This window comes from Hyaena hyaena, unplaced genomic scaffold, assembly GCF_003009895.1.
Source record: "Hyaena hyaena isolate Hyena2069 unplaced genomic scaffold, ASM300989v1 scaffold_896, whole genome shotgun sequence".
NCBI classification, from domain to species: domain Eukaryota; kingdom Metazoa; phylum Chordata; class Mammalia; order Carnivora; family Hyaenidae; genus Hyaena; species Hyaena hyaena.
The window spans coordinates 523,433-537,585 of NW_024081528.1; the positions used below are offsets into that span (position 1 = coordinate 523,433).

Genomic DNA, 14,153 nt, shown 5'->3' on the forward strand with positions numbered 1-14,153 from the left:
AGCATGTTTCCCTACTTAAGTCAAAAGATATTGTTTAAAACTGACAAATCAAGTAATAGAGATAAAAGAACATTTAACAATACAGAGGTAAACATTAAGGAGTGGCGTAGTCGCTTAAGCGTCTGATTCATGATTTCAGCTCAGCTCATATCTCATGGTTTGAGGGGTCGAGCCCTAGGTCAGGCTCAGCACGGCCAGTGTGGGGCCTGCTTGGGATTCTTTCTCTCCCTCTGTCTCTGCCCCTGCCCCACTCTATCTCTCAAAATAAATAAATATTTTTTAAAAATTAAAAAAAGGTAAACATTAAGAAGAAGAATAATGTGATCAGGTAACAGAATAGAGTTGAGGAGGGAAGCAAAGTAAATATATATTAATTTATAATTGTTTATAGTTAGGAATGAATAGGGACTGTCAGAAAAGAGAATTAATAGAAAGACAAATACCATATGATCTTTCTTATATGTGGAATCTAAAAAAAACAAAAACAAAAGACCAAGCTTATAGATACAGAGAATAGATAGGTTGATGAATGCCAGAGGCCAGGGTGAAGGGGATGCAAAACAGGTCACAGGGATCAAAAGATAAAAACTTTCAGTTATTAAATAAGTAAGTCATGGGGATATAATATACAGCATGGTGTCTGTAGTAAATCATACCTGTATTGCATATTTGAAAGTTGCTCAGTTTGGGGCGCCTGGGTAGTGCAGTCATTTGAACATCTGACTCTTGATTTTGGCTCAGGTCATGGTTCCAGGATTATGGGATCAGGCCCCCACGGTGGGCTCCAGGGCTGAGCATGGAGCCTTCTTGGGATTCTTCCTCTCTCTCTGTCCCTCTGCCCCCTCCCCGGCTTGCACTCTATCTTTCTAAAAGAAAAAAAGGGGTGCCTGGGTAGCTCAGTTGGTTAAGCATCCGACTTCAGCTCAGGTCATGACCTCAGCGTTCGTGGGTTCGAGCCCCGGGTCGGGCTCTGTGCTGACAGCCAACTCAGAGCCTGGAGCCTGCTTCAGATTCTGTGTCTCCCTCTCTTTCTGACCCTCCCCTGCTCATGTTCTCTCTCTCTCTCCTTCAGAAATTAAAAAAACATTAAAAAACAATTTTTAGGGGCGCCTGGGTGGCTTAGTCGGTTGAGTGTCCGACTTTCGCTTAGGTCATGATCTCGTGGTTCGTGGGCTCGAGCCCCGCGTCGGGCTCTGTGCTGACTGCTAGCTCAGAGCCTGGAGCCTGCTTCAGATTCTGTGTCTCCCTCTCTCTCTGACCCTCCCCTGCTCGCGCTGTCTCTCTCTCCTAGAAATAAATAAAACATTAAAAAAAATTTTTTTTAAATAAAAAATAAAAGAAAAAAAAGAAAAAGTTGCTAAGATAGAAAAGTCTTAGAAATTATCATCAAGGGGGAAAAATCTATAACTATATGATGACAGATGTTAACTGGAGTTATTGCAGTGATCATTTTGCAGTATATACAAGTATCGAATCATATTGTACACTTAAAAAAGGGAAAATCCACTTAAGAAAGGGAAAAGTTAAAGGATTAGCTGTGCTTCTGATTGAAAAAAATCTACATAAAATAAAACAAATGAAGACGGGGATGAAAAGAGAGGATTAATGTTATTAAGAAAACTATACTTTTAAAAATAGCCATTTGAACATATACCAAATTGTGTATATTTAATGAAGAAGAGAGAGATCACATTTTACTAGAGTCTTGAATTCAGATGCCTTTCTTTAGGCAATTTACCAAAATTGTATGTATGAAAGCCTTCCTATTGACAACCCTGACTTCACCCCGCCTATAAAACACTACAACTCCCAGCAGTCACAGAGGCCCATACAAGTGGCAGCCCCTGAAGTGAAGCTTCGTGAGCTTCACCTAAATCTGCCTCAGCATTAAACACGTATTATTGAGCTTTTCTTTGTCGGGCCCTGTTCTGGGTCCTGGGGATGCTGTAGAGAACAGGACAAAGTTCCTCTTTCCACGGAGCTCATGTTCTAGTAAAGGGAGCTGACAGTAATTAAGTAAATAATGGAGATTCTTTGCAAATGGTGATAAGTGCTCTGAAGAAAAAAAAATGAGTAATTAGATAGTGACTGGAGGTGGGGATTACCGTAACATGGGAATGGTCTGATTACTTCTGTCGTTGTGATTAGTTCTGTCGTTGTGAAGGCTTGTTTGAAAGCTGACTGTGACATAGGATATAGTAAAGTGAACAGAGAGGAGAATAATTCTCTAGCGTCATCAGTACCCACTGACAGGCCATCACAGAATATCTCAATCTCTTAAGGATGAAGAAAAAAAAAACTAAGCCTCAGGCCAGACTTCCTACTTTTTTATTTCCCTTGTAAATTCCATACCGATAGCTGAAGTGGTCCTTTCTTGAAGAACCACTTCAAAATTTACTTCCTTTCAATGTAAGAGTAGAAGTCTTCTTGAAAATGGCTTCAGGAGGGCCTGGGTGGATCACTCAGTTGAGCGTCTGACTCTTGATTTCAGCTCAGGTCATGATGTCAGGGTTCATGAGATCAAGCCCCGCATTGGGCTCTGCACTGACGGGATGGAGCCTGCATGGGGTTCTGTCTCTGCCCCTTTTGTGTGCGTGCTCTCTCTCTCTCACACGATAAATAAATAAATGCTAACAAAAAAAAAAAAAAAAAGAAATTGGCATCAAGCACAGCACCTTAGTGTACTCTTTGAAATTTAACTTGGCAAACAGCTCCAATTCCATTTCTCTTATAAGAACAAACACGGCCTGATGCAATCTCAGCTTTGGGAACCCTTTTGCTGCGGGAGGGCTCCAGAATGCCAAAGGGCAATGAGGTAAACAGATTCCTGTTTATTATTTAAAACAAAATAAAACAAAACTTACCTATTGTGTTAGCAAACATATAAGCAGTCATAATACTCCATTTCTTCATGGTAGTGCTTTCTATATGCTGCAATATAAAACTATGGTAGGCTTTCTGAAAAATACCTTAGTTAACACTCATTGAGAACTTCTACAAAGTTGTCATCCTTTGACCCAGTAATTCTTCTTTTTTGATTCTGTATTTCCTAAGGAGATCAGTAGACACTTGGGCAAGAATTTATGTACAAAGACATTCATTGCAGTGTTCTTTGTTTTTTAGTTGTGGAGGGTTTTGTTTTTTTTTTAATGTTTATTTTTGAGAGACAGAGTGCAAGTGGGGGAGGAGCAGAGAGAAAGGAGATACAGAACTGAAACAGGCTTCAGGCTCTGAGCTGTCAGCACAGAGCCAGATGTGGGGCTCAGACTCATGAACCGCAAAATCATGACCTGAGCTGAAATTGGGTGCTTAACTGACTGAGCCACCCAGGTGCCCCTGGATTTTTTTTAATGTTTATTTATTATTTTGAGAGAGCTCAAGCAGGAGAGGGGCCAAGACAGAGAAGAAAGAATCCCAAGCAGGCTCTGCACTCCTAACACAGAACCTGACGTGGTGCTTCATCCCATGAACTGTGAGACCATGACCTGAGCGGAGGTCAAGAACAAGATGCTCAACCAACTGAGCCACACAGGTGCCCCACTGCAGCATTATTTGTAATTGCAAAGATTTGGAATTATCCAAAAGTGGAGAACAATTGGGTAAATTCTTTCATGGTCATACTGGGGAATTTATGTAACCATTTCAGTGTTTTTGGAGTAAAATGTAAAAATGCAGATAAATGTTTATAATTTTTTTAAAAGAGGAACACAAGATTATGTGTTGGGGTAATGCCAATTCTGTAAATATATGCATAGAAAAAATAATGGATATATAACAAAATATTAGCAGTGGTAAGTGTAATAGAATTTATAAAAAGAGAAATACATTTAAAAACCTTTTGGGTTTAGGGTGCCTGAGTGACTCAGTTGGTTAAGCATCTGACTGGCTCACATCATGATCTCACTCGCTGTTCATGAGTTTGAGCCCCACATCCAGCTGTCTGCTGTCAGCCCAGAACCCACTTCAGATTCTCTGTCCCTCCCCTGCTGGTGTGTTTTCTCTCTCTCCCTCCCTCAAAAATAAACAAACATTAAAAAAAAATTTTTTTTTGAGCCTTCACAAAAACAGGATTAATCAGACTATTCCCATGTTATGGTAATCCCCATCTCCAGTCACTTTAATTGCTCATTCTTTTTTTCTTCAGAGCACTTAATCACCATTTGCAAAGAATCTGAATTATTTACTTATTTACTGTTAGCTTCCCTTTACTAGTTGGTTTTAACCAACTGGGTATCTCAGATGGCTAAGCTTCCAACTCTTGGTTTCAGCTCAGACCATGGTCTCAAGGTTTCATGAGTTCAAGCCCCGCATCAGGTTCTGTGAGCCTTCTTGGGATTCTCTCTCCCCCTCTTTCTGACTCTCCCCAACTCGTGCTGTCTCTGTCTCTCTCAAAATAAATAAACTTAAAAAGAAAAACAATAAAAAACCTTTTGGGAGATTTATAATGTGATGAAATAAAAAATGACCAAAAAGGAAAATATATCTATATAGTGTGCCTTTAAAAACTCTAAAGAAGCAGTCTTTGGGGGTGTCTGAGTGGCTTAGTTGGTGGAGTTTCCTACTTTGGCTCAAGTTTAATCTTACTGTTCATGGGTCAGTCCCCACATTGGGCCTTACACTAGCAGCTTGGAGCCTGCTTTGGATTCTCTCTCTCCCTCTCGCGCTGCCCCTCCACCACTCACATGTATCTGTACTCTCTCTTGCGTGCACTCTCACTCTCAAAAATAAACATTAAAAAAAATTAGTCTTTGAATTTCTTCAATCTTCTTACCTTATTAGTAAAGAATTTTTGAGAATGCACCCCAAAGATGTAAATTTTGTGTGAATTATATGCATTTTGTCATATACTAGTGTTGTAACTACATTGTAAAACCTTAGCAAAGAGAATCTTTGAGTATCTCAATATAAATAGAAGCTTCTATCGTTACTTTTTTGCTCCCGGTATTTTGTGTACTTCCCGATTGCTTCCTGTCCACTTTGGAGATTTAGATCTCAAAGAAATAACACAGGAAAGTGAATAACACACACTGTTTCTACTTTCATAAGAATTATTTAAAACTGATTTTCCTCTCTTAAAATAGGGCATAGAATGCAGCACTTGAGTGAAGGATCCAAGGGTCGGCAAGTAGGAAGTGGAGGTGATGGGGAACGCTGGGGCTCGGACAGAGGGTCAAGAGGCAGCCTCAATGAACAGATCGCTCTTGTCCTGATGCGTCTGCAGGAAGATATGCAGAACGTCCTTCAGAGACTTCATAAACTGGAAACACTAACAGCTTCGCAGGTGAGCTTTCGAATTTGTCTTCTTCCACTCTTGATCCTGTACAACAGCGTGTAAATGTAATCTGTGTTGATCAGATTTACATAAATCAGTGTAATAATTCTTTTTTTTTAATAAAAAGGATCTAGGGGTGTTTGGCCGGCTCAGTGGATAGGGCATGTGACTCTTTATCTCGGGTTGGGAGTTTGAGCCCCATGTTGGGTGGAGAGATTACTTAAAAAATAAATTAAATGGTTTTTCAAAAATAATAAAAAATAAAAAGGATCTACTTTTGAAAATATTGTTTATTTAAGAAAAGACTTATCCAAAAGCTAACTACCACCTCACAGAAAATGTTTCAAGTGTAAAAATACCAGTACCATGTTGGAGGTAGAAGCAGCATACTTGGTATTAGACAAATAAGAGCTGTTAAGGGGCACCTGGCTGGCTCAGTCAGTGAAGCACTGGAGCAGGCCCCACTTTGGGTGCAGAGATTACTTGAAAATCTTAAAAAAAAAAAAAAAAAAAAAAGACTCCCGGGTTGCTCAGTTGGTTAAGTGTCTAGACTCTTGATCTTGGCTCTGATCATTATCTCACAGCTCATGAGATTGAGCCCTGCATCAGGCTCTGTGCTGACAACATGGAGCCAGCTTGGGATTCATTCTCTATCTCTCTCTCTCTCTCTCTCTCTTTCTCTTTCAAATAAATTTAAAAAGAGCTTGGGGGCACCTAGATGGCTGATCCATTGAGCATCCAACTCTGGCTCAGGTCGTGATCTCACAATTTGTGGGTTCGAGTCCCACATTGGGCTCTGTGTTGACAGCTTAGAACCTAAAGCTTGCTTCAGATTGTGTCTCCCTCCCTCTCTCTATCCCTCCCCAGCTTATGTGCTGTCTGTCTCTCTCAAAAAGAGAAAGAAAAAAAGGGCTGTTTAATAGTGCAGTTTGAGGAAGTAAAAAACCGTAACCAGTTCATCATTAAAGTCATTCTTTCATATTAAATGTTGTCCTCTATCTTGACTTCTTTTTTTTTTTTTTATTTAAAATGTTTTATTTTTTATTTATTTCTAGGAGAGAGAGAGAGACAGCGTGAGCAGGGGAGGGTCAGAGAGAGAGGGAGTCACAGACTGAAACAGGCTCCAGGCTCTGAGCTGGCAGTCAGCACAGAGCCCGACGCGGGGCTCGAACCCACGAACGGCGAGATCATGACCTAAGCAAAAGTCGGACGCTTAACCGACTAAGCCACCCAGGTGCCCCTATCTTGACTTCTTTTTAAAATGCTGTAGATAGTATATTAAGTTATCAATTCTTTAGTATAAATTTGTGGTAGGATCAAAACTTTAAAGCCAGAGAGGAAGGAAGAGTTAGAGTTTGATGTTCACAGTTATTTAACCCTGGAAGAGTAAGACTATTAACCCTTTGAAAAGGCACTATATCAAGTCAGTTGCAGAAATTCCAGCAGAATGCAGACATCCTATATCCTAGGTCAGTGCTCTTTCTCCAGTGGTAGATTGCCATTCTGTGCTGAAGAAAGCTGGACAGCTAAGTCTGCAGGAGGTACTAAAGGAAAGGAAATGGGTTCAGAGGAAGGGTTGGTTCATCTTGGTTCACAGTTGGGGGCTAGCCTGCAATAATCCCTGGACTTGGCTGCAGAGCCTTCAGATGGCTAGTAATACTGTGCCGCATTTGTCCTCTGACTTGTTCCTCTTGGACTAATGTTGATGGAGAAAAGAAAGAGGCAACTCAACTGGCTCTCTGACCCCACTTAAATGTTATATGGCATTGGGGGCATTTGGGTGGATCAGGTGATTATGTGTCCAACTTTGGCTCAAGTCATGGTCTTGTGGTTCATGGGTTAAAGCCCCACATTGGGCTCTGTGCTAACAGCTCAGAGCCTGAAGCCTGCTTCGGATTCTGTGTCTCCTTCTCTCTCTGCCACTTCCCTGCTCTCTCTTGAGTGCACGCACACTCTCTCTGTCAAAAATAAACATTAAAAAAAACAAAAACAAAAACCTTGGATTGAAGCATGCTGTAAGAGATACTAAGAATTTGCAGTTAATGAGGGGCGCCTGGGTGGCTCATTCGGTTAAGTGGCCGACTTCAGCTCAGGTCATGATCTCGCGGTTCGTGGGTTCGAGCCCCGCATCAGGCTCTGTGCTGACAGCCAGCTCGGAACCTGGAGCCTACTTCAGATTCTGTGTCTCCCTCTCTCTCTGACCCTCCCCTGCTCACGCTGTCTGTCTCTCTGTCTGTCTCTCTCACAGAAATAAATAAAACATTAAAAAAATTGAAAAAAAAAGAATTTGCAGTTAATGAAAGATGTGCTTCAATTGCAAGATAAATTAAATGTAGATGCATTTCAAGAAACTAATACTGTAAGCTTTTTAAACAACTCCTATGAATATTTTACCCTTTTTATTCTTTGAGTAACTCATTATCACAAGGTTTCTCATTTGTATGTATCTCAGTGATTGTCTATTACATTTTATCATCAGACTATGAACTGTAGATTTTCATGAGTCTGTGAAGACCCTAAAATAATATGCAAAGTTTTGCTTGATTTTGCACTTTTGAAGGGAGGATTTGTTGCCTTCATCCAATTCTCAACAAGGTCTATGATTTAAAAAAAAAAAAAAAAAGGTGTTAATAATTCGTGCCTTAAATGAATGGCTTTACTTCATTTGTAAGGGTAAGTATGGATTATTGATATGAAACGTTTTATTTCTATCTTTTATTAATAAGAAAATTCTACTTTCTGTATTAGCTTGAGAAATAATGTGTATTTAAGGCCCATGAACTCATCAAGCTATCCCTAGGTTAATACAAAACTATCTTAAAGAAGAGCTAACCATGAGGGAAACCTCATTCGTTCATTTAGTATTATCGAATATTACTGTTCCAGTAGTCTGCCTTTTCTTAGTCTGTGACTTTTTATTTATTTATTTTCTATCCTTTAATTGCCAAGGCATGCTTATTCATATCTGACTGAACAATAGTACATAAATATCCTTTTATGACAGGCCAGGACACCCGTTTTATCCCAATTACACAAAAGCAAATGCAAAATAGTGTTACATGACTTCCTTGCCTCAAATTATAAGACTGTGTGTGCCTATATATTTTTAAATCCCTTTATTCCCATTCTATCTTTTTGGCTGAACTTTATTCATATAACATCTGCCCTTGTTATGGGACCTTCCCTCATGGAAGGCATCACATCCAGTCACCCAAGCCAAATGTCCTTCTCTATCCCCCGCTTCAAGTCATCAGGTGCTAACAAGACCTCTTCTTTCTTTTTCTTTTTTATTTTTTTTATAGTTTATTTATTTTTGAGACAGAGACAGCGCATGAGCAGAGGAGGGGCAGAGAGAGAGGGAGACACAGAATCTGAAATAGGCTCCAGGCTCCCAGCTGCCAGCACAGAACCCGATGTGGGGCTCGAACCCACAAACTGCGAGATCATGAACTGAGCCGAAGTTGGACGCTAGCTGACTGAGCCACCCAGGCGCCCCAAGACATTGTCTTAAATATGTCTGAAGTAGATCTCCTATCCATGAGAATTCCCTTTTCTAGGTCCACTTCTTCAGAAGTGTGATATGAAAGATTTTAATTGCTCTGCCACAGTTTTCTCTTTAGTCAGTGGTGACAGCTCCACGTCTGTTTGCTTTTGTAGTTCTTGTATCATGGTCATAGTCTTATCTACAGTAGCACAAATGCAGTTCTTAGTCTCTTTCTGCTCTACAGCAGTTGATTTAAAGCATCCATACAAAGTTTGATATTGAGACTTTATTGCTGACAGTCCCTTTAAGAGTGTAACTGGATTTTTATTGACTGCTGTATCAGGGTTAGTCTTGATTTCATATTCCAGCCTGTATTGAAAGTAATCCAGGTCAGAGCCAGCTTTCTGGAACACCAGTTCCAGCTTACTGATCTCTGCCTCCATGTTGAATAGTTCATAGTTCATTCTGTGACTTTTTTTTAAGGAAAAAAAATTTTTTTTTATTCTTTATTTTTGAGAGAGAGACAGAGAGACAGAATGCGATCAGGAGAGGAATAGAGAGAAAAGGAGACACAGAATCTGAAGGAAGCTCCAGGCTCTGAGCTGTCAGCACAGAGCCCGACACAGGGCTCAAACCCACGAACTGCAAATTCATGACTTGAGCCCAAGTCGGAGACTCAGGCAACTGAGCCACCCAGGCACCCCTCATTCTGTGACTTTTTAAAAGTGTATTTTGGGGGCGCCTGGGTGGCTTAGTCGGTTAAGCGTCCGACTTTCGCTTGGGTCATGATCTCGTGGTNTTAAAGTATTAAAAATGGAATAAATTCTAAAAATCTAAAAGTAGATTCTAAAAATTCTATCAAAGGGGCGCCTGGGTGGCTTGGTCGGTTAAGCATCTGACTTTCGCTTAGGTCATGATCTCGCGGTTCGTGGGTTTGAGCCCCGCATCAGGCTCTGTGCTGACTACCAGCTCAGAGCCTGGAGCCTGTTTCAGTCTGTGACTCCCTCCCTCTCTGACCCTCCCCTGCTCACGCTGTCTCTCTCTCTCTCTCCTAGAAATAAATAAAACATTAAAAAAAATTAAAAAAGAAAAAGTGTATTTTGTATACATTTAATGTCTTCAGTGGTATTGAGATTCTGTTAAAAGTTTTTTTGGGTTTTTTTTTTTCTTTAGAAGTTCTCTTTTTCACTTGTACATAAAACAAACCAAAAAAAGATTCTGACATGTTAAGGACTTTATTTGCATTAATCATGGCAGCTCTTTTTGCCCGCGGGTTCTGTCCCCATGCTTTAATAAAATCACCTTTTTGCACCCCCTCAAACAAAATTTTTTTACATAATTCATTTGGATGAATAAAAGAGGTAAATTGATGGCAGAGTAGTAGTAGATTGTAGAGTTAAAGGAAATTTAGTTCAGTACCTCTAGTTCAGCAGATGAAGGAGAGATACAGAGAGGACACATTCCTTAATAGTGGCAAAGCCAGTTCTATAAACTTTCCAGATTTCTCATGCAATTCACTTTCCATCAGAGCAAGCTGAGATTTATTCATTCAATAAATATTTGGTGAATGGCCACATACCAGATACTTTCTGGGCAGTGGAAACATAAATGAAAAGGGAAACAGCACTGTGTGGTAGATCTTGGCACCTGGGTTCAAATCCTGGGTCTACCACTTTTTCTTTTTTTTAGGGGTGCCTGGGTGGCTCAGTTGGCTGAGTGTCCCACTTCAGCTCAGGTCATGATCTTGCAGTTTGTGGGTTTGAGCCCCACGTCGGGCTCTGTGCTGACAGCTCAAAGCCTGGAGCCTGCTTCAGATTCTGTGTGTGTGTGTGTGTGTGTCTCTCTCTCTCTGCCCCTCCTCTACTTGCGTTCTGTGTCTCTCTGTATCAAAAATAAACATTTAAAAAATGTTTTTAAACTGTTTTAATGTTTAGTTTTGAGAGAGAGAAAGAGACAAGAGTGTGAGGGGGGGAGGGGCAGAGAGAGAGGGAGACACAGAATACGAAGCAGGCTCCAGGCTCTGAGCTGTCAGCAAAGAGCCCGATGTGGGACTCCAACTCATGAACCGTGAGATCATGACCTGAGCCAAAGTTGGATGCTTAACTGACTAAGCCACCCAGGTGCCCTTTGCCACTTATTGTTTGATCTTCAATCAGGTTACTTTACTTTTCTGTGTCTCAGTTTCCTATCTATAAAATGGAAATACTAATAATGTCTACATCCTAGGATTATTCAGAGGATAATGTAAAATGCATAGTACAGTGCCTGGGATACCCATGTGACATTTACATAGTATCACATGAGATGCTGATGGTAACAATAGCAATGATGTTCACAGCCTTAGAGAGGACCTAACTTAAATAATTCTCTGTCTTCATATTTTCTTTGCAGTGGTTACAGTTATATGGGATTTTTCCTTTTAAAAGTATTTTCCAAAAAATGCAGTAATTTAGCTTAATCCAGCAATTGAATGGTAAATAGAATCTAACTATGTCAAAGCTACATAAAAGCCACTTGATACCAACAAAGATTCTTTGTTCAATTAAATTTTAGTCAGACTCTTGGACCTTCTCTTAGGCCCATCTCTTCACTTCTTCCTTGTAAAATCCAGTTTCATCAAGAACCCTGCTCAGTTTAAACCAGACAGGCTCTTAGGCTCCGTCTTACCCCAGGTAAGGCTGTCTGATCACCTTGGCCCATCTTCAGCAAGAATCCTGTTAGGTTGGTTTAACCAGAATCTCCCTTACCCATGATGTTCCCTCTTAGGAATTTTCCATCCACTGATCCCAGCCCTCCTCCTTACATTAATTAATTCTCCCTTGCCCGTGCTGTATTGGGAGATGAGGCCAATCTGTCTCCCCCTGACTATAGAAGTCCCTGTACCCACAGTGACAGCCCCTTCTCCCTTGTATAAAGTCTTCCTTACTGTGCTTTCACAAGTGTCATTGATTGTATTTTTCTTTAACAACATGTATGGGTAAATATTAAAGCAAAAACTCGTACTGCTAATTATACAGCTAGTGTCAGTGCTTCTTAGATATGAGCGAGGGTCTTTGGGAATCTTCATTTTATTTATTATTTGGAAAAAAAACCACTGGCAGTCAACATTTCATAGTTCTGACTCTAGCTTAGTGTTTGTTAGTAGTTGCTGCTTTAAAGAATAGCTGTGTCATCACATTGGGATTTGATCCTCCGAGTTCCATTCAAGATTATGCTAACTAGGGGCGCCTGGGTGGCTTAGTCGGTTAAGCGTCCGACTTTCGCTTGGGTCATGATCTCGCGGTTCGTGGGTTCGAGCCCCGCGTCAGGCTCTGTGCTGACTGCCAGCTCAGACAGAGCCTGGAGCCTGTTTCAGTCTGTGACTCCCTCTCTCTCTGACCCTCCCCTGCTCACGCTGTCTCTCTCTCTCCTAGAAATAAATAAATAAATAAAAAAAAAAAAAGATTATGCTAACTAATGTGACCTTGGATAAATCATCATATACTTGGAGCTCAATTTTGTAAATCTACCCTTAATTCCATTTAGTCTTAAGAAGCACCTTAAGGCAAATCTCTAGGTAAAATATAGTTATGCCTACAAGGTACAATTACAACTAATATCATACAAATCATTACCTTGTCTAGATTCTTTCAGCACTTGGCAATTTGAGTATACTCTTCTTTAGCACCTTAATGGTCGGGATGCCTGGGTGGCTCAGTCATTGAAGCGTCCAGCTTCAGCTCAGGTCATGATCTCACGGTTTGTGGGTTCGAGCCCCGCATCAGGTTCTGTACTGACAGCTGGCTCAGAGTGTGGAGGAGCCTGTCTTCGGATTCTGTCTCTCTCTTTCTGTCCCTCTCCTGCTCACGCTGTCTCTCTCTCTCAAAAATAAATAGAATATTAAAAAATTTTAAAAAGCAAAACAAAAATAAAAACACCTTAATGGTCTGTGAGGACTAATGTAACATCTAGAGGTAACTAATGGTTTTTACCTTAGGGTATACCCATACTGGGGTCCTGGAGATCAATTACCCACAACAAGGAAATTTAAAGCCTGTCTCCTCCCACCACTTCCTTCTGTTGTTTGAGCATACAGACCATAGTGCTGTGACTTGAACCTGCCCACAGGCTCCCTCCCACCCTGGAGTCCCTGTGTACAGAAGATGGTTCCCCATTAGCCACTTAGCACACTGTTTTCTTGTTTAAGTCTTTGCTCGAATGTCAGGAAAGCCATCCCTGTTCATTCTATTTAAAGTTGCAAGATTCTCCTCCTCCAACATGTCTCATCTCCTCTCCCATTTTATTTTTCTTTATGGTGTTTCTCACTACCTGATACACTGTATATTTTACTGATTTATTCATTATTATTCGTATCTCTCAATTACAGTTTAAACTCCATTAGAATAGCGATTTTTGTTATTTTACTTCCCGTTTTATGTCTAATGCCCAGAGTTGTAACTGGTACAAGTTCAGTAAATGTTTGTTTAATGAATAAATGAATGATCTCGTTAATTTTCATACCATTTCTCTAAAGTTGTAATAAATGGAAAAATGGTACTAATAAGTTTCCAACAACTATCATAAGGAAATTTGTTTTGTGATCCAAATTGGAATATAAGTTTCCTAAATTAATTTGAGATTTTTTGACTTAGTTTAGATATCTCATTGAAAACCCTACACTACTCCTCCCCACAAAAAAGGTAATTATGTGAGGTGAGGCATGTGTTCATTAATTTGATTATGATAATCATTTCACAGTGCATACACATCAAATCATCACATAAATATGTATAATTTTATTTGTCAATTATACTTCAGTAAAGCCAAGGAAAAATAAAAAACAAACCTACAATACTAACAGTTTATTTCACATATCTGCCATTCCTCTTGCGTTATAACTTATCATGATTTTGCAAAACAGATCTTTGGATATGATTTATAATTTTAATAATAAGGCTGCAGTTCTCAGATATGTTTGTAAATGGTAATTTGTATGGAAATTAAAGAATTAATAAGAAAAGTTGATTCCGTTTTTTTGAGAGAGAGCACATTTGTGGGGTGGGGGTTGAGGGGGAGGGAGAGGAAGAATCTTAAGCAGGCTCTATGCCCAGCATGGAGCCTGAAACAGGCCTGGACCTCAGGAGCCTAATAAGTTCACGACATAAGCTGAAATCAGGAGTTGGATGGTTAACCAACAGCCACCTAGATACCCCTGATTCAGTAATTTAATAACAGTATAAAAGAAGTAATTCACGGTTTTATTTTGATAATTTTATATAATTTCAACTGTAAAATATAAAATATCAAAGATTTACCTGACTAGCAATTTTAGGGACCTTGTTATTTGGCCAGTATGGGTTTCAGGATAATCACAGCATAGTTAGCAGAAAAACATAATAAACTAATATTTTAGCCTTA

At 40.0% G+C, this 14,153-nt stretch overlaps 2 protein-coding genes across 8 annotated transcripts in view; one reads left to right on the forward strand and one right to left on the reverse strand.

The window, feature by feature from the left end:
• The window catches only part of ACBD5 (acyl-CoA binding domain containing 5), a 46,468-nt gene that overhangs the window by 25,980 nt on the left and 6,335 nt on the right, over positions 1 to 14,153 (forward strand). For all 7 annotated transcript variants that reach the window (XM_039220528.1, XM_039220526.1, XM_039220523.1 and 4 more), the window contains one exon: positions 5,082 to 5,281. In XM_039220528.1, coding sequence (XP_039076459.1) covers positions 5,082 to 5,281 — 200 coding nt within the window. The remainder of the gene's footprint in view (positions 1 to 5,081; positions 5,282 to 14,153) is intronic.
• LOC120222619 (spindle and kinetochore-associated protein 2-like) lies at positions 8,840 to 9,199 on the reverse strand. The gene has a single exon (XM_039220508.1). It carries the CDS (start codon positions 9,197 to 9,199, stop codon positions 8,840 to 8,842), a length of 360 nt encoding a protein of 119 aa, XP_039076439.1.